This window comes from Engraulis encrasicolus, chromosome 14 (genome assembly GCF_034702125.1).
Source record: "Engraulis encrasicolus isolate BLACKSEA-1 chromosome 14, IST_EnEncr_1.0, whole genome shotgun sequence".
Classification (NCBI taxonomy): Eukaryota; Metazoa; Chordata; class Actinopteri; order Clupeiformes; family Engraulidae; genus Engraulis; species Engraulis encrasicolus.
The window spans coordinates 40,984,954-41,004,953 of NC_085870.1; the positions used below are offsets into that span (position 1 = coordinate 40,984,954).

The 20,000-nt window shown below is 44.2% G+C and overlaps 1 protein-coding gene across 3 annotated transcripts in view; it reads right to left on the reverse strand.

Annotated features, from left to right (window-relative positions):
- LOC134462644 (band 4.1-like protein 3) overlaps nt 1-20,000 on the reverse strand; it is a 151,593-nt gene that overhangs the window by 23,827 nt on the left and 107,766 nt on the right. For 2 of the 3 annotated variants that reach the window (XM_063215768.1, XM_063215767.1), the window contains exons 7-13: nt 15,599-15,674; nt 13,186-13,404; nt 10,527-10,617; nt 8,403-8,555; nt 4,718-4,815; nt 1,983-2,158; nt 1-43 (exon numbers count right to left, since the gene is read on the reverse strand). The exon at nt 1-43 is cut by the window's left edge and continues 184 nt beyond it. In XM_063215768.1, the coding sequence (XP_063071838.1) occupies nt 1-43; nt 1,983-2,158; nt 4,718-4,815; nt 8,403-8,555; nt 10,527-10,617; nt 13,186-13,404; nt 15,599-15,674 (856 nt within the window). The remainder of the gene's footprint in view (nt 44-1,982; nt 2,159-4,717; nt 4,816-8,402; nt 8,556-10,526; nt 10,618-13,185; nt 13,405-15,598; nt 15,675-20,000) is intronic. The other variant, XM_063215766.1, reaches the window with a different exon arrangement.

The following is a 20,000-nucleotide window of genomic DNA, read 5'->3' on the forward strand; positions in this document are numbered from 1 at the left end:
TCATGCTCACGACTCAAACCCGACACCGGCCTGGAGAACTCTGCTGAGGAGGAGAGGGAGGGAGGGTGAGAGGGAGAGAGAGAGGGAGGGAGGGGGAGAGGGAGAGAGAGAGAGAGAGACAGAGAGAGAGAGAGAGAGAGAGATTTAATACTCAGTTATTGAATATTATCATCATTAGTGACAGAAGGCGCGTGCCAATGCCCGTTTCTGCACCAAATCTTAAACCTGTCGTCGTGTTCACGCTGCAATACTAAGTGTTCCAAAACCAGTTGGAAGTTCGTTCACTCAGTGAACTGTGATGACAACGAGGGCCTCAGCAGGTTAATCCGGGTAACAAATGATAACATATGGAAAAGTTCAATAACCGATATGGGCACCAGTACCATTTTGGTCAGCCTGAAAACAGTAAGATAGAGTTAGTAGGAGGCCACCTTTGCTGGCCAGATACACCCAAAAAGATCTTATGGACCACAGGGTCAAATAAAGCAAATACATGGTGGATATCTCTTCTCTCTCTCTCTCTCTCTCTCTCTCTCTCTCTCTCTCTCTCTCTCTCTCTCTCTCTCTCTCTCTCTCTCTCTCTCTCTCTCTCTCTCTCTCTCTCTCTCTCTCTCTCTCTCTCTCTCTCTCTCAAACACACACACACACACACACACACACACACACACACACACACACACACACACACACACACACACACACACACACACACACACACACACACACAAACATTTTAAGAGAAACTATACATATGACTTACACTGCACTTGCGATGCCTGGTGCAATTTCAAATCTAATACGTCTAAGATGTGCTAATAGATTCCCCAATGACATCCTTCAAATCCTCATGCATCATTCAAGAGCATGTCTTGAATAATATGTGACTGAGAGTGAGGGGGAAACAGAGAGAGCTTAAATTAATATGTTCATACGTTTTTGACAGGCACAAATACTGCAATTACGTATAATTCTTTCTGAGATGTTTGTCTTGAAAGCTCGAAACCCTGCAACTTCAGAAATCAAAATGAATAAAAAGGGCAAACCAAACCAAATTACTAAAACAGCCATAAAAAACATTATACATTCATACAGCATGTAACACTGCAGAAACAATCAGTAGACTACTGTATGCTCTGAAACACAGTCAGTGTAGCAATTACGCTGTCGAAACTAACTTTAAAAAGCGTTTTGCACATTACATTTTTGACTTTATAATAAAACAGAGGTGGCATACGGTGAATCTCAACTTTATTACTATGTGGTAATTGCCTATTTCATCAGGCTGGGTGACATAGTAGGCGTAGTTCTCTTACCAACACACAGCAACTCAGAGAGTCTCTATTTTTACTTGACATTTATAATAAAAATGTCATTTTGGCAATTAGACACACACAAACAGGCACACAGAGTCACTAATCCTCCCATATGTTGCCATTGTCTTCCATGCATGGTAATGAATTGTCCCATATGAGACAAATAAAACTCCTTGTATTCTTGTATGTTAATACATGCTGGCACTCATGGGCAGTTCTCAAAGGTTATCAAGACATCGGTGGTGTAGTAAGTAGCATTGGAGTAGAAGTACATTCATGATGGACACACAACACTAGTACATGATATTACACCAGCTATTCGACTGTAACTAATGACAGTATAAAACCTGGACCTGGACTTTTTTATTTTAATTGTCTAATTACAAACCATGCAAATGCTACCATGGTCATTAGTTTCTGTATATGCCATGTCATGTGCATAATGAATTGCACATTTATTCTGCCATTTTTCTGAAACTTTCAAGAACTGACCATGCTTTACATAGCCAACTTCAATGCTTGAACATTTATATAGACACTGGAAAAAGAATAATTCGGTGTTCATTGCCTCACCCTACATAATATCCCCCCCCAACCCCCCTCCCACCAAAGGGTCAGTTGTCCCGAGCCCAGGGAGAGGGAGGGCCCAGAATTGGGGTCTCTGCTCACCTCCATCCAGGCTCCGTGACAGTAGGTAGCGCTTGCTGGTGGAGCGTTCGAAGTGGGGCGCGGGCCTGTCGATCAGGGCGCTGGCCTGCCTCGTCTGGGCCTGAGTGCGCCCACTGTAGCGGAACTTGGATCCCATCACCAGGAAACCTTTAGGGGGAGGCTCAGGGGAGACCAGTCTGCAAGGAGGGAGGGAGGGAAGAGAGAAGACATGAGACAGCTGTCATAACATTTTATACGTAAGATTAACATTGTCATGACACCTCATCAAAAAACAAAAAAGGCTTGATAAGACTGACATTATCGGTCTGATATAAAAAAACAGATTTAATAAAATAAGAGTTTGGGTTTGGAAATTTATCATGAGACTGTCATAACATTTTGTAAGTCAGGTAAAGGTTGTCATGACACCTCATTAAAACACAAAAGGCTTGATAAAACTGACATTATTCGTCATATATTTTTTTAAAACAAAGATTTCATAAAATAAGAGTTTGTGTTTGGACATTTAGGAAGCTCAGGGAACAGTAGGCTAGTTGCTAGTGGGAGAGGAAGGTAGCCATCATGAGACAGCTGTCATAACACTTTGTAAGTCAGGTAGAGGTTGTCATGACACCTCATTAATACACAAAAGGCTTGATAAGACTGACATTATCAGTCTTTTTTTTTAAATGGAGAGTTCTGAAACTAAAAATTTGGGTGGAGGCTCAAGGGACACTGGTCTCGAGGGAGAGGAAGGTAAACGGCATGAGACAGCTGTCATAACACTTCAGAAGTCAGGTACACCTTGACATGACACCTCATGAAAATACAAAAGTCAGGCTGATATTATTCCTACTATTTAAAAAAAAAAAAAAGCGAAAAAATACATTTCTTAAAATAAGAATTTGGGGCACTAGTCTGACGGGAAGGGGAGAGGGTGCAGATGAGTCAGACCTTCAAAGACCTCGGATTTATATTGGAATTGGACTGGCACTGGAATGGTGATTTTGTTATATCATACTAAATGGTGATTCATTGATGGCTTAATTCGTAGATTGATTGATTAATAAGACCACTAACTAGAAAAATATCTCGGTGGATATCTTGGTTCATTTTTGCATTGATAACCATCAGAGTGTAGACTGATGGTAAAGCAATAAAGACATGTATATTGTGCATAATCAACGATTATAAATATGCTAATTAAAAAAATATGAAAAAAGAGTTCATATTACACATGCTGTCATGTTGTACCCATTACAGAGTGACCAATCCATCACTGTACCCGTGACACGGAGAGGAGGAAGGGGATGTGAAAACAGAGTTGAAGAAGGTTATTCCACATTAAATGTTGAGCGAGAGGTGAACATAGTAAGGATTTGCCAACATGAGTCATTTTCCAAAATCCACTCAACAAAAGTGGGTGAATTTAGCCGGTGAAAGTATTTGGAAGTGTTTGGCCAAAAGTGAAGTGGCGAGTTGGGGATTTAGGGAAGCATATCCAAACCCGTGACTTCTTGCTGACTTCTCCAAATTGGATTTGTTTTGGGGGCTGAAGGGAAGGGCATGAGGGGACAACTCTTTGCTGCAACAGAGAGAATCTTCAAAACAACTTTTTTCTCCATACGGTAATCTTCTTGGCGCAGTGAGCCGGCATGCGAAACACGACTTGGAAAAACAGCAATCAAATGGCGCTATGGTAGGATACATGCGAAAATATGAGCAAATGTTGTTTATTCATCTCACTTCTTTTTGGACATGAATTAATTCATTTTATTTTAACATACTGTGTGTGTGTGTGTGTGTGTGTGTGTGTGTGTGTGTGTGTGTGTGTGTGTGTGTGTGTGTGTGTGTGTGTGTGTGTGTGTGTGTGTGTGTGTGTGTGTGTGTGTGTGTGTGTGTGTGTGTGTGTGCGTGCGTGCGTGCATGCGTGCGTGTATGTATGTGTGTATATTTGCATGCTAATATATGTATTAGTATGTCTGTCTAAATCTGTGAGTATGCGTGTGTACCTGTATGGAGGATTAACCAGATCTTATGACACAGACAAACTCTTCCTGAATGCTAATGGAGTGTGCTCCTGTGCGTCTGCGTGCCCCTGCCCCTTAGCACCTCCTGTGAGTACCTCCTCTGAGCTCCTTGTAATCTCCGTGCCTCGTCTCCCTGGCCTCCCCACCTCACCTTCAGCATCTCCCTCTCAGGGTGCACGAGGATTAGGTGCTAAATGCATTTGTCTCGGCGGGTGTTTGAAATGTCAAGTAGTTGTGTCGGTATGTGTTTATCCAAAGAAGTGCCGGTGAATGCAAAGAAAACCTATGGGGTCTGCTGCTGCACAGGATTGATGCATTGTTGTTAATAAACAGGGAAATACTGCAACCTTTGCACTGGTATTGTCCATACAATATACTGTAGGTTGTGTCGGCAGATTTTTTTGGACCACAGAATAAATACATAGATACTCAGGTGTGTTTAGGTGTGTTTGTTATTTGTTATTTCTTTCAAACATTTCATGATCCATTATATTTGACATTGATGTAACAATATATATAAATACAAATTGTTTAATATTATTAGCAGCTATAGCCTACTTAATTGCTTGACAGTGACTCAGAGTTACTTGTTTGTCTTGGAAAAAATACTTGTATTTAATGCAAGTATGTATGAAGCCAAAGCACACACGATGCAGTAAATAACAAAGAGATAAAAGCAGGAAGGAGAGAAATAGCCAAAAAAGACAAAAGAAAATGTAGACCTACCTGAAGAAGGTGTGATGCTCAATGCAGACCTTCCAGAGTCTCTTGGCGGCTCTGTGGTTGGGCAGCTTGAAGCCAATCGTGCTCTCAAACTGCTCGTACTGAAAGAAAAGAAGAACACGGGTATAGGCCACAGTTAAAAGGCCTCAGTATAGACAGGTTTCCCGTTTACAAACATTCACGCTGAGGAGGGGCAACGCTAACCAGTGACAACAGTGAGTGACAACAGTTTCCAAACGATCAGAGGTTGCAGAGAGACCCCTAGCTACACAAACAGACAGGAATGTTTGTAAACAGGAAACCTATGTTTGCGTGGTGCCCGTGGTCTTAAAATCTACACAATCATAAAAAAATGCCATTTACTGTAAGTGACCTTGGGGTGTGAATGTTTTTCATCCCAGGGTACCAACAGTTGATACAAATGTGAATATGTCTCTAGCAGCATGTAAAGTCAGGTTTTCTGACATCAGAAGGTTTATTTTGCCACAAAGCGGCTCTTTCAGCTTAAAACTACATGTGGGGAATTCTGACAGCAGGCCACGAAAGTTTCACTTCAAAAGCATCAGCTAGCAAAGAAACATTTTCTGCTGAGAATCTGAGATTCCAAACGATCCTTGTTGTGTGTCTAAGGGGCTAACACAAAATATTCTGGGGCTGTTCAAAAATGTTTGAAAATAGACTAAGTTGCTGGCACTCTACCACCAAAATTCCAAACACAGCATGCGTTAAAAGGTTTCGTCTACAAACTTCTCATACTAAGAGAAAAAGATAAGACTGATCTAGGCCACCGTTAGAAAGGATTTTCTACAAACTTTACAAATTACCGACCCTTTCCATCAAGACATCGTCTAGTCTAGTTAGCAAAAGTGTACTCCACAGTAGGTGTGCCTTTCAGACAGACCCACTCACTGCCTGAATCCACTGACACACGACACGCACAAGAAAATCTGAAGTACCACTGGCAAATAGAGGTGGAAGTGCTTTTAGCCATCTAAGAAAGGCACAAAAGTTGAATAGGCGGTGGGTCCTCCTAATTCTCTCTCTCTCTCTCTCTCTCTCTCTCTCTCTCTCTCTCTCTCTCTCTCTCTCTCTCTCTCTCTCTCTCTCTCTCTCTCTCTCTCTCTCTCCCTTTCTCTCTCTCGTATAGCTCGCTGGACAGAGACGTTATTGATGGACTCCCTGATAGGATTACACTGAATGCCAACTCTCTGCCCATCACTCTGGGCCCTTTTCTCAGCTCCAACAAATTAGGGTCTTTCACTGCCTCTTTCACAGCACTTACCCACTTATACATTTCTCTGATGAAAGATTTTTTTTTGCACGCACGCGTCCGTGCGTGTGTCCGTGCGTGTGTCCGTGCGTGTGTGTGTGTGTGTGTGCATGCGCATGCCCGTGCATGTGCTTTGTGTGCGTGTGTGTGTGTGTGGTTTGTGTGTGTGCATGCGTGTGCATGTATATGTCTACCCTTTTTAAGATAGACTGAAATCCATTATCTTTCCCTCAGTGTAGAGTGTGTTTGTGAAACCTGTGACCGTAGTCAGAACAAATGAGCTAATGTAGGGAGGTATCGCCACCTTTCTTTGAGGAGCTAAATCAGTGGTTCTCAACCTTTTTTGAACAAACGCCCCCTTGACCTAATCACAAGCCTCCAAACGCTCCCTTGACCTCATCATAAGACTGACAACGCCCCCCTTAGTGTTAAAAAAAAGAAATGGACTAATGCCTCCTAAAGGGAATTAAGCACCGCCCCCTCTCAGCTGTATCCTTCTCAATGCCACCCTAGAGCTCCCAAACGCCCACTGGGGGGCTGTACCGCCCACGTTGACAAACGCTAAGCTAAATGGTCAGCAAAAGTCATAAGCAGAGAGCTCAGCAGCAGCCTTTCAGATCCAGCAAATTCCTGATTTCCCACTGAACTGAACTCAAGATCGGTAAAAGGATACGCATTGACCTTTCCATTCTCAGTGGGCTGTAACCAGATTAGGTGAGTTTGGAGAAGCAAGAGTGTCTCCTACAAGTTCTCAAATTGTGTTTCCAACAATTGGGGAGACAAAAGATGAAATCCACTTGGTATTACTTCAAAAGTAGGGAGTAGTGGACATTTTTGATAGGATTAGAGTGATGGTATAGGGATACGAATCAACTCAGGCCTGTTTTTACTGCATGGTATACTTTCATAGTATCTCTTTGCATGCAATGAATAAAATCCTTGTATTTGAATTTGTGGTCACGATTGGGGGCTTGCTTATTCATGGCATGGCTGCTCTAAATGCTGAACCTCCCGCCCCACTCCCCTGAATTTACTTTTCTATTCTGTGTTCTCCCACTGACTCCTATTCTGCCATGGAGTGGCAAGCGATCAAGCCAGCTACCCAGCAGAGAGTGGACACTAAGGAGAAAAAGAGGAGAGGGCATGAAAAAGGCATCTCGAAGAACAACCAGAAGGGACAAACATGGAGCGTGGTCATTGGTCTACACTCTTCCCAAAACACGCACACACGCACACACACACACACACGCACCCGCACGCACACACACACACACACACACACACACACACACACACACACACACACACACACACACACACACACACACACACACACACACACACACACACACACACACACACACACACACACACACACGCACACACACACACACACACGCACACGCACACACCCTGACCCCCCACCCCATTCCGGGCCTGTTCACAGCTGCGCCTGCAGTGCTGAGGAAGCGCTGGTGGCGCTGAAAAGAGTCTCTTTCATGGCCTGTCTCTGTGAGAGCTTTGTGGCCAGCAGTGAGCTGTCAGAGTGGATCCGGTCTGGCTGTAGCGGTGCAGTGCTGTGGCCCAGCGCAGCAGTGTAGCTCAGCCCAGTGCAGTGCAGCAAAGGGCACTCGCCCTGACCCACAGACTGCCCACGAGCCCTCTGGCAGAGAAGCCCACATCTCCCTCTACAATCCATCTCCATCCATTTCCTTCTGAGCGGTTGGGTAATATGGCAGAAAGGGATGGAGGAAAGGAGTGATGAATAGAGGAAAAGTTGGTGTGTGTGTGTGTGTGCGTGCGTACGTGTGTGAATGCGTGCGTGTATGCGTATGTGTGTGAGTGTCTGTGTGCACGCGCACAGTTACAGATAAGGGTGAGTGTGTATGTGTGTGTGTGTGTGTGTGTGTGTGTGTGTGTGTGTGTGTGTGTGTGTGTGTGTGTGTGTGTGTGTGTGTGTGTGTGTGTGTGTGTGTGTGTGTGTGTGTGTGTGTGTGTGTGCACACGCGCGTGCATGTGTGAAAGAGGGGGAGGGGGGCAAGGAAAAGGAGAGAGAAAGAGAGAGCGACACAAAACCTGCAAGAGATTTGCAGCGCCCAACGGTGAACAATGCACCTAAACAATTACATCTTAACTAGCCCAGTAACAAGGTCCATTGTTTTAGAATAAAGGATGAAAAACTTTTTCACTGAGTACACTTCCTGACAGTTCCTTGACAGTCCCCCCCCTCTCTCTCTATCTCGTAATTAACTTGTATTCATTGAATTCCACAGTCACTCATTTCAGAGAAAAGTTTTATTTTCTTTTTGCTGAGTCAGCGCAGATCAGAGCCAAAAACATGGATGAATGGACAGACAGACAGACGAGTAAGACGGATGCCTCAAAACAGACAAACGTGCTGTTTCCTTCCCCTATTACCTCTCCGGGGCGGATCTTGATGTAGAAGTTGCTCCTCTTGTAGGAGATCTTGAGGATCTTGGGCCAGGCGAACCTGTTGATGCGCAGCCGGTCGCGGTAGATCAGCAGCCCATTGGCACACACACCCAGCATGATGTCAATCCCCTCAGAGTCCTAGGACAACCCACACGCACGGACGCATGCACACATGCACGCACACATGCATGCGCACGCACCCAAACGCATGCATGCACGCACGCACACACACATGCATACACACATACACACACACACACACACACGCACGCACGCACACACACACACACACACACACACACACACACATGCGCACGCGCACACACACACACACACACACACACACACACACACACACACACACACACACACACACACACACACACACACACACACACACACACACACACGACAAACAGAAAATAGGTTACATTTCTTTCCAGCATGATGCCAAGTCAATCCCCTCGGACTCCTGACAGAAAACACAAGCACAATCTTCAAGAGTAACTACACATTCATCCCAAACTCATACACACAGACTCCGATGTATACAGAGAATACAACAAAAGCGTTACATTATCTGGTACATTATCATGTTGGAAGAGGAAGAAGCCCGCTCTAAACTGTTCCCACAAGGTTGGGAGCATGGTATTGTCCAATTTGTTTTGATGTCCTAAAGCTGTAATGGATGCAAAAGCTAGACCGACATACTGAACCCTATGGGTTATGAATGGTATGGTTCTTAAGTTCATATGTGAGTCAAGGCAGGTTTGCGAACACTTTGTAGTGTACTTGCGCTTTATAGTGTACTTGCACCGTACCATAGGGTTTGTTAGGGTCAGGGTTTGGTATCTACAGGGTAAGTACAGAATATTATATGTTGATACATGTAGTTACACAAACGGGAAAATAGTGTTAAAGGGACACTGTGTGAGATTTTTAGTTGTTTATTTCCAGAAATCATGCTTCCCATTCACTAATGTTACCTTTTTCATGAATACTTACCACCAGCATCAAATTCTAAGTATTCATTATGACTGGAAAAATTGCACTTTTCATACATGAAAAGGGGGATCTTCTCCATGGTCCGCCATTTTGAATTTCCAAAAATAGCCATTTTTAGCTGCAAAAATGACTCTACTTGGACCGTACTAGAAAATTATTGTTTATTACTCAGCAAACTTTCATGTAAATATCAAATTTGGCAATAGCCAACCCAGTTTCAATGAGCAGCATAGTTGCAGTACCTCTTTTGACCATTTCCTGCACAGTGTCCCTTTAAGAAGAAATAATACAAGCCGAGAAAGCCACGGATGAGTAACAGTCTGACTTTTGAAACACAGCACAAGGAAACTCTCCACTGTCCTGTGTTTTATTGTACCGCTTCAGGGCGAGTTTTGTTGTTTCATATGTTGGTGTGATTTAGTGTTGGCTTTTTTCATTACTTCTCCAGTGGCTTTGTTCTTTTTTTCCCCTTTGGTTCTCTGTTCTTTATTTTTCTTTTTTTCTTCTACTTAAACAACTCAGTTTCTCCCTCCTGGTCTGCTTTCCGCCTCTCTCTTAAAAGTACTGTGAAGTAGGTGCATGTGTTTATCGCTGAAGAATGCTTTTGTTTGCCTTTGGGCTTTGTTCAAATAAATGCAAATAAAAGGAATAATGATGGGGTTTTTCACACTCACACAGTGACTTTAATACTGTACATGTACACGAAGGTGCTGCTCACACAAACACACAGACACACACTGCATTAGTTATTCCAATAGTTACATATGTGTTGCGACATCCATGTTGTGTAACTTTGCATGGTGAAGGTGTTCTCCGTATGCACGCACACACGCATAAATGCTCACATGCACGCACACACGGGTCAAAGACAGGTTTTTGGGCTCAAACGTCAGGTAGCACAACGACATGAAATGCCCAAAAATGAATTAGTAATTGGTGGTTGATATGCTGCAATGAATAATGCTTCTTATTTAGTCCACTAACTTAAAAACCAGTGGCACTGGCTGTCGTTGCGCTGCCCTGACGTGTGCTACTCCTGAAACGTCACTGACCCACACGCACACACACACACACTGCATATACACTGTATTTCATGTTGAGTACCTTGGCATGGTGGAGGTCTACTCCATACATGGACAGCTTCTTGGCGTTCTCCAGAAAGTTCATCTCAGCCTCTGCAGGAGTCATCCCCCTGCTCAAAAGCCACATGATCAAACATATACACTGGTACCCCATCATATCTTACACACTTCAGAAGGACATCATGCTGTTACTGTAGATTACACCAGTGGTTCTTAACCTGTGGTGCGGGCACCCCCTGGGGGTGCGCCAGAGATTGCAGGGGGTCCGCAAAATGTTGTCTGCGTTAAGGTTTTGACCAAATTCTGTTTGCAAACATTATAATTAGGCCAAATCAAAACCAAATTAAAACGTGTTTTTGTAAAGTCGTTAAGTTATTGATTAATGTCTCCAACGAGAATCATTGTAATTAATCACTTTCATCCATTTTTAGTGTGTATATACCTGGATAAGTTGGGATTGGGGGGTGCACGGTTTATATTAGACACAGGTAAAGGGGTGCTAAGAAAAAAAAGGTTAAGAACTTACACAGTTCAGTAGGACAGATCTGTTGGTAACCCATTATACTGTGGGTTTCACACTTCAGAGGGGCAGGAGATCATGCCGGGAACAGCAAGGTCATAACAGTAAATCATCACGGGTGGCAGTAGTTATATGTAATAGTTGAAAATGACGGATTCTATTTCCTTCCTCTATTTCCTTTTGATAGGCTATGTTCGATATTGAAAAATACCAACAAACTTAGAATATTTTTAGTGACTTGAACGTTATAGCTGGGGCATTAATGAATGCTTTCAAAGTCAGTGTTTCAAGTCAAATCCCCTCAAATCACCAACCTGCCTCAAATAATCACACAATTTAAGCTATTTAAGCCAATGTGCTGCTGCAAATCTACAGTATAACAATACATAGAGCACCAATTTTCCTTCATACGTCTCTGCTGTGGCTCAGTCAGGCTAATGACCCAAACATGGGCAAATAGCTCTTTACACACAGACAAAAATGCTACAAGGGGGAATTTATGTGGCAATAGCTCCAAACCATGGCTAAACAAAGGTAAATAACTGCCTCGAGTCAAAGCAGCCGTGTGCTTATCTATGATGTATTATCAGCGCTGAGTCACTTGAGCAATCGTGCCTGGTTCGTCCCTGAGGTAAACACACTTTGTTTAGAGGACCATTTATTGTAAATATGGTCGTAAATTCTGTTCACAGTTAAAGTTGTTCTGGCATAACTGAAGTGTTCTCGGTGGCACTGTCCTAGTTAAACCTTTTTTAAAATTTCCCTTTAGTGTAGCATTACATTTAAAGTCCGTCCATGGGGACAATTTTGCGACCTAATCACAAATAAATTAGTTTTTGGATCTTTGTTTTGGATTTTGGATTTGGATCATGTTCATTTCTACCATATGGTCCATAAACATCCTTGATAGTGAGCTAGCACAAAATAACATTTTAATTGGTGTGCAGTGTCAGAACAAAAGTAAAAACACAAAGAAAAGCACAAGGCCTTCTGTTGTGGCTGAGAACAGATTTAGCAACACATTTCCAGTTGTTAGTCATGCTAATTTCTGAACCCATTAAGATTACTTTTAGATCTCTGCTGTCTCATTTCCGGGAAATAAAGATCAAAACCGGCATGAAGTTGATAGGACAGAAATTAAAGATAAAATGTATGAGCATGAGAAAATGGTCACATGTTCCCAGTGGAACAAAAAGGGCATTCTGTATACTACTGCTACTACAACAACAACAACTACTACTACACCTACTACTACTAATACTACTACTAATAATAATACAATATAATATCATTTAGAATTTCTCTTTCCTTTGATGTGGCAGCCCATTTCTTCAAAAAATATTTACAGTATTTACATTATTATTAAACCCATTTATACAGACAGAAGCCTTAATCATGTTTGGAATGGAAACTTGGGAAAAGATGGAACCTTATTTGACACATCACTGATCCATTACTTAGCCTTATCTTTAAACTTCAAAGCAGTCAGGTACAGCCAGCATTCAAGGTACACCCTACTTGTGATGTAGTCTGCTGTTACACATTTGTCTACTATCTTCAGAGCCGATTTTACCATTAGGCCAATTAGGCAATTGGCACCAACAAATCCACCTCAGTAGGGCGCCAACAGTCAGCTCCTCTATGGTGGTTTTCAGGCCGACCAGAACAGAGCTGGTGCCGGCACCACTTACGCAGTGATGAGGTCCTTATCTGCGAACTGCCCATGTTCATACCGGGCTCTGAACTTGTTCCCCACGTGTGTTACCTGGGTGAACCTGCTGACGCCCACGCTGTCGTCGCAGTTCGCGGAGAAAAATCAAGTATTTTGCGGTTCGCATTGCGAACCAACATTCCGGTTCGCGAACACTAAGATCTGTGGCGTGAACACTGCCAGACGGTTTGCAATTGGGGGCAGGAACGAGCACCGGTGCGGTTTTTAGTCGGCCAGAATGCGCCATATGGTAAACACCACCCAAAGGAATTCAAGAGGGTCCCATGCCTATATTTTACCTATGGAGGGCCCCCAAATGGCCCCTGAAGCGCTTGTTTTTATTGAGCATCATCCTCCCCATCAAGCATATAGAGGAAGAGTGCACCACTGCTACTTTACAGTCAACACAGTGCTCTTCCTCTTTATGTAAATTTTTTTTTTGTTTCTCACCTGTAGTTTTTATGGAGCTCCATGACGCGGTCCTCCAGCTCGCGCGTCTGGTTGGGGGCGAAGCGGAAGTCGCTGACGTAGTTGGCAATGTGCTCGTCATGGTCGTAGTCCCCCAGCTCCGCCTGGATGGTGTAGGAGCCCAGCAGGGCGTGCGTCACGAAGGAGCAAGGCAGCCTCCCCGACAGGATGTCGTCCCTCAGCTGCAGACACAGGTAGTACCTTCATGGAGGAACAAAGAAAGTCAGAGGGTTAGAACAATAACAAACACTGTTGAATCAAAGCAGGCTACCTGGCTGCCACTCTATAACCAATTTCAAATATGGGTCCAATTATTGTACCTCAAAAACTGAAAAAGTTGAAGTGTGAAAATTGTCTGGTCAACATTGGAGTCCATTAGATTTTCAAACTTCTGGAGCCTTAAAGTCTGCTTCCGTGGTCAGCCGCAGCCACAATAGGGATAAAAAACAGAAAGGAAGTTTTCTGTAATACATCCCCCGGCTTCATTACTTTGACTGGAAGGTTGCCCTTTGGTTAGAACAGTGGAGAATAGGGTCAACAAGGTCATCTGACCTATGTCTATGAAAAAAAGGTTTGCACACTACGTAGAGTTCTCTTCTGATGGTCTTTTTTTGTTTATTTTCTCATTTGGCAGGATGGCCTTTTGACCTCAAGGTCTTCCACGGATTCTATGAAAAGAGAATACTAAGGAGTGTGCTAACCTTTTTGTCCATAAACACTTTATTGTTCAGCACCTGGCTTGTGCACAAGGACAACATCACCTTGAAAACCCTTCAAAAAAATAACAACTGATAATTCTTTTAGGACACATTGAATGATGACTGTGAATGATAATGTGCTATATAAATACATTGATTGATTGATTGATAGATAGATAGATAGATTGATTGATTGATTGATTGATTGATTGATTGAAAAGGGAAACCAGTTTCTGACACCTCACGGTGGTGCAAAGCATCGCTGCACACAGTTCAACGTAATATCTACATATGGGGAGGTAATGGGGATAAATGGAGAGCAAGAAATAGAGTTAAAACAGTACTGTTAACACTGGAAATTGAAAATGGAGGAATAGGGGAGATATGGGATATAGTAGAGATAGTGGAGTTTGAAAAGAAGAGTGTTAGTGATAGGGACATAGATGGTGAGAAAGTCAGACACAAAGTCATGGCGAAATGAAAAAGATTAAGGAAAAAGGAAAAGATTGAAAAAATGAAGATAACAGTATGTGACCAGACCAGAAAAAATAGTTCAAGTGAGGTAACACAAAAGCGAGAAACGGTAGCTGACAACTATTGTGAGTGAGTGTGCCACAAAAAAGACACAGCGGTAAAGATAACAATAAAGTAAAAAAAAGAGAATGCTCACTGAGGTGATCAAAGGGGAAAAAACAACAATGATAATTACACAGCCAATTTTCCTCCTAGGTGCTTCCCTAACTCAAGCCAATCAACTGTGATAATGAAACAGCTCAGAGAAAGTAAACAAAGGGGCGTGTAAGCACGGTTAGATGCCAACAAAGCAGAGAGGTGAAGTGGCCTCTTCCTGAACACTAGCTGCACCACACTACACTCCATCAAACGTGTTTACTTCGTCTAGGCACTGCCATAGAATATATGTACAAAACAGTACTGCTTGACAAACATGGTTAGATTGGCCATAGGACATAAAAGGCATTTTCCTGGTGGACTTGATGATTTTGGCCCGGCCCTCAACTCAATGTAATGGTCAACATGTCGCAACAACAGATCTCTCAGAGTCAGATTTAAATATCAGTTGGGGCTGTTGTCAAAATGGCTCATATTAGATGACTGAAAATGTTGCCACAGGCTTCATTGCCTCTCTCAGTGCCTGGCAGAGTGGTCTTGGTTTAAAATCCCTGGTCTTATTTTATGTCCCAGTCTAGCACTGCTCGACAAAGGCAATGTGCAGTCACTACACACTGAGAAAGGAACTTTCAAGGTCTACTCAGTCAAACAGGTTCTTGGCATAATGACAGACATTCATCATGGGGAGAAGCATGGGGAAATGTTGACACTCTAAAGCAAATTTTGATTTAAAAAAAAAAAAAAAAAAAAAAAAAAAGTACAGTAGTCATCATCTTTTAGCCTGTAGAGTTGACCCTAAAAGGAATGCGGTATAGTGAAACCAGAATAAGTAGCTAAACCATGGCTAAGTTCTACTACACCAAAATACATCTCCTTAACCCAAAAAGTAAATGTAAATATAAAGGTGTTTCTTTTATGAGTTGATTAAAGGCTTGCTCTGAGTTAACCTGAATCTCTGAATTAACCTGCACCGACAATTGTGCCGTCCATACACGTTTCCCAGGTAGCAATGCTTCATTAAGAATGCATCCTTCATGATGCCTGCTGCTGGCCTCTGTTCAACATACCTGGTGATGTCTTCTATGAGCTGGGCCGGGTCTGGGGGGTAGAATTTAACCGCAAAGGAAAACTGCCAACATGAGGCTGCAGAGAAAGGAACCAGACAAGGAGACAGTCAGACAGGCGATCGAACAGCTAACCAGTCAACCATAGAGGCAGATTGCCAGACAGACTGACAGCCTGACAGCCAGACCAACAGACGGATAGTAAGACAGACAGACAGACTACTGCTGGCAGAGGGCTGCTATAGCTGTGGAGGCTTCTATAGCAGTGGAATCACATGACATGGAGACAGACAGACAGACAGACAGACAGACAGACAGACAGACAGACAGACAGACAGACAGACAGACAGACAAACAAACAGACAGACGGGCAGGCAGGCAGGTAGACAGACAGACAGACAGACAAACAGACAGACAGATAGCGTGCGGTTTTGGGACTGTTGTAGTGGTGCTGCAGAGAAGTTATTTCACACTCAGGCAGTCCAACAAACAGACAGACAAACAGACTGGAAGGTTGAAAGACATACAGACAGGCAGGCAGAAAGACAGACAGACAGATAGACAGTCATACAGACAAACAGACAGACAGGCAGGCAGAAAGACAGACAGCCAGACAGACAGAGGCAGGTAGACCGTGTGTGGTTATGGGGCTGCTGTAATGGAGTAGTGCTGTGCTGGAGGCACCTGGCACCCAGTGAAACGGTCTGGTGGGAGATTCATGGGTGTGGGAGCGCTGTGGCTCCTTATTGCTGGAGAAGGTCACTCCAAATGAGAATTTTTTTTACACGTAACACAAACACGCGCACATGCACACACACACGCACGCACACACACACGCACGCACGCACGCACGCACACACACACAGCAGACCAGCACAGAGAAACACAAAAATACACACACACACACACACACACACACACACACACACACACACACACACACACACACACACACACACACACACACACACACACACACACAAACACACACACACACACACACACACACACACACACACACACACACACACACACACACACACACACACACATACAGCAGACCAGCACACACAATTTTTAATGACACTCTCCCGGTCACTCTTGTATAATCTCCAGACGTACACATAAAATATGTCTTTTTATTGCATCACCTGCTTGTTTTGTGAGGAGCCATGTGTGATTTTGAAAGGGACGCCAGCTGTGTGTGTGTGTGTGTGTGTGTGTGTGTGTGTGTGTGTGTGTGTGTGTGTGTGTGTGTGTGTGTGTGTGTGTGTGTGTGTGTGTGTGTGTGTGTGTGTATGTGTGTGCGTGCGCGTGCTGCTCGCACGTGCGTGTATGGGTGTGTGCGCGAGCGTGTGTGTGTGTGTGTGTGTGTTGTGTTCTCATCAACAAAACAGACAAGGAGAGCGGCGTGCAGTTTAGGGAACTTTATCGGTTACTTGAAAGATTCAAACTGATACAGCATTCATTCCTAAATCTATACATTGTATCACTACGCGCAGTGCGCGGCTAATTACTGCTGTATTATTACTCAGAAAGTAGTTCCTTTGAACATAACAACTCCTCCCTTCTAGCTTTGAAGTACACTAGAGAAGCTAAACACTATACTCCATATTATTTTTCTGTGTTCTTCTTAAGTAATAAAACAAGGTTTCAAATTAAAGTCTCTGTGATTACTCTAAATAAACATTATCAATTTAACTCAGTTATCCTTTAAGCTATAGTTCTAATCTCTGTGGAGGGTGACGCTCTCGTTCAGGATAGCGCCTTTCAGGTACATCCGGAACAGGTCTGGGAGAAGCAGCTGGGCTATCAGTCGCTGGAGCAGGCTCTGCATTCAGTTCATCTGGTGGTTCATCCGGTGGTTCACCTGGTGTGAACGATGTGAAGTCCTCACAACTGTCTGCACAGTCTGCATCACGGCATTGGTCATTTCTGGTGGAGTGACGGGTACTAGAGTCCAGTAACTGATCCACATGTCTGCGCCAGATCAGTCCAGGTGGTACTCTTACAGTGTAAGTAAGTGGACCCGTTTTGGAAACTATTTCACCAGTTTGCCACTTCTTATTCCCATGACGGTAATCTCTGGCAATTACAGACTGACCCTCGTGGAAGGTTCTCACGGGTGATTGCTTTTTCATCAGACTGCTTTGTTTCTTTGAGACGTCCCTGTGCAGGTCTGGTTTTAGGAGGTCCAGGCGTGATCTTAAGGATCTTCCCATGAACAGCACGGACGGTGTCTGACCTGTGGTGGAATGTTCTGTGTTGCGGTAAGACAACAGGAAGTTGGACAGTTTCTCTGATATGGACAATTTGGAGTTCGCCATGGCTTTCATGGAGTGTTTGAAGGTCTGGACGAATCTCTCGGCAAGTCCATTTGTTGCAGGGTGAAATGGCACGGTGGTAATGTGTTTAATTCCGTTTCGTTTCATGAACATCTGGAATTCCTCTGAGGTAAACTGGCTACCGTTGTCGCTGACTAGCTGCTGCGGCAGTCCAGTACGGGCAAACAGAGTACGAAGTGCTTCAATTGTCCCTGTTGATGTTGCACTCTTCACAGGGAACACTTCAGGCCATTTAGAGTATGCATCGACGACCACTAGGAACATTCTGTCCAGAAAGGGACCTGCGTAGTCGATGTGAACTCTCTGCCACACAGTTGAAGGCCACTCCCAGGTGTGTGGTGGAGCCACCTGTGGTTGACGCTGATTTTGCAGGCATCCTAGGCATGACTTTGAGATGTCTTCAATCTGATGGTCAATGCCAGGCCACCAGACATGGCTTCTGGCCAGGCTCTTCATTTTAACTACACCTTGATGTCCATCGTGAAGAGACTCTAGCACTCTGTCCCGAAGCTTTGGTGGTATGATGACTCTGGTGCCCCACATTACACAGCCTTGGCATACGGACAACTGTTCTCTGCGGTTTGCGTAGTCAGGTAGGTCGGCATTACCCTTGTGAGGCCACCCCTTCACCGTCAAGTCGTAGACTCTCACCATTGTCGGGTCACGACCCGTTTCCCTCTTCACCTCTAGAAAAGTGACAGGCAGATTGTCCATCTGCGTCATGTGGAAAAGTTCAGCTGGATCTGAAAACACAGACTTGTCACCTGACTCAATGGGAAGGCGAGAAAGGCCATCTGCATTTCCGTGAAGCTTGGTGCCTTTAAACTCGATGGTGTAATCATGAGCACCAAGAAACAATGACCATCTCTGCAGACGTGCCGCCATCATGGTAGGGACGGACTTGCTGGGGCTGAAGATAGCCACTAGAGGCTGATGGTCGGTGATCAGTGTGAAGTGTTTACCGTACAGGTATTGATTAAACTTCTTGACCCCCCAGACTAAGCTCAAACCCTCACGATCAATTTGGGCGTAGTTCTGCTCGGCTTTGTTTAAGGACCTGGAGGCGAAAGCGATAGGCCGTTCAGAGCCATCCTTCATCTTGTGGGAAAGTACAGCGCCAATCCCATATGGCGATGCGTCACAGGCTAAACACAATGGCAATTTGGGGTTGTAGTGCGTTAGCACTTTCTCTGATGTTATCCGTTGCTTTGCTGCCATGAACGCCTGTTCGCAGGACTTCGTCCATCTCCATTCAGTTTTCACTTGCAGCAGACTGTTCAATGGATGCAACACAGTTGCGATGTTCGGCAAGAACTTGGCGTAGTAATTGACAAGGCCCAAAAAGGAGCGAAGCTGACTGACATTCTCGGGCCTGGGTGCCTTCAAGACTGCATCGATCTTATCTTGTGCCTTGTGAAGACCATCCTTGTCGATCTTGTGACCGCAGTACTCAATTGAGTCCTTGAAAAACTCACACTTTTCTTTGTTCACTCTGAGTCCAAAGTCTGAGAGCCTCTTTAAGACTGTCTCAAGGTTGGTCAGATGTGTGTTTTCGTCACTTCCTGTAACAAGGATGTCGTCTAAATAGCACTGAGTGCCAGGGATGTCTTGAAGAACTTGATCTATGGCTCTTTGCCATACAGCAGGGGCCGACGCTATTCCAAAGACCAGCCGGTTATATTGGAACAGCCCCTTGTGGGTGTTAATGGTTAGGTATTTCTTTGAGGATTCTTCCAATTCCATTTGGAGGTAGGCCTGCGCTAGGTCGATCTTAGAAAAATGCTGGCCTCCAGCCAATGAGGCAAAGATATCCTCTATCCGGGGTAGCGGATATTGGTCCGCCTGGAGCACTGGATTTATGCTGACTTTGAAGTCGCCACAGATGCGTAGCGCACCACTCTTCTTTACGACTGGCACGATGGGCGTGGCCCACTCTGACCACTCCACCTTTGACAAAATACCCTGGTCCTCAAGGCGCTTGAGCTCTGCTTCCACCTTTGGGCGCAATGCATAAGGCAGGTTGCGGGCTTTGTGGAATTTTGGTTGTGCATTTTCAGTTA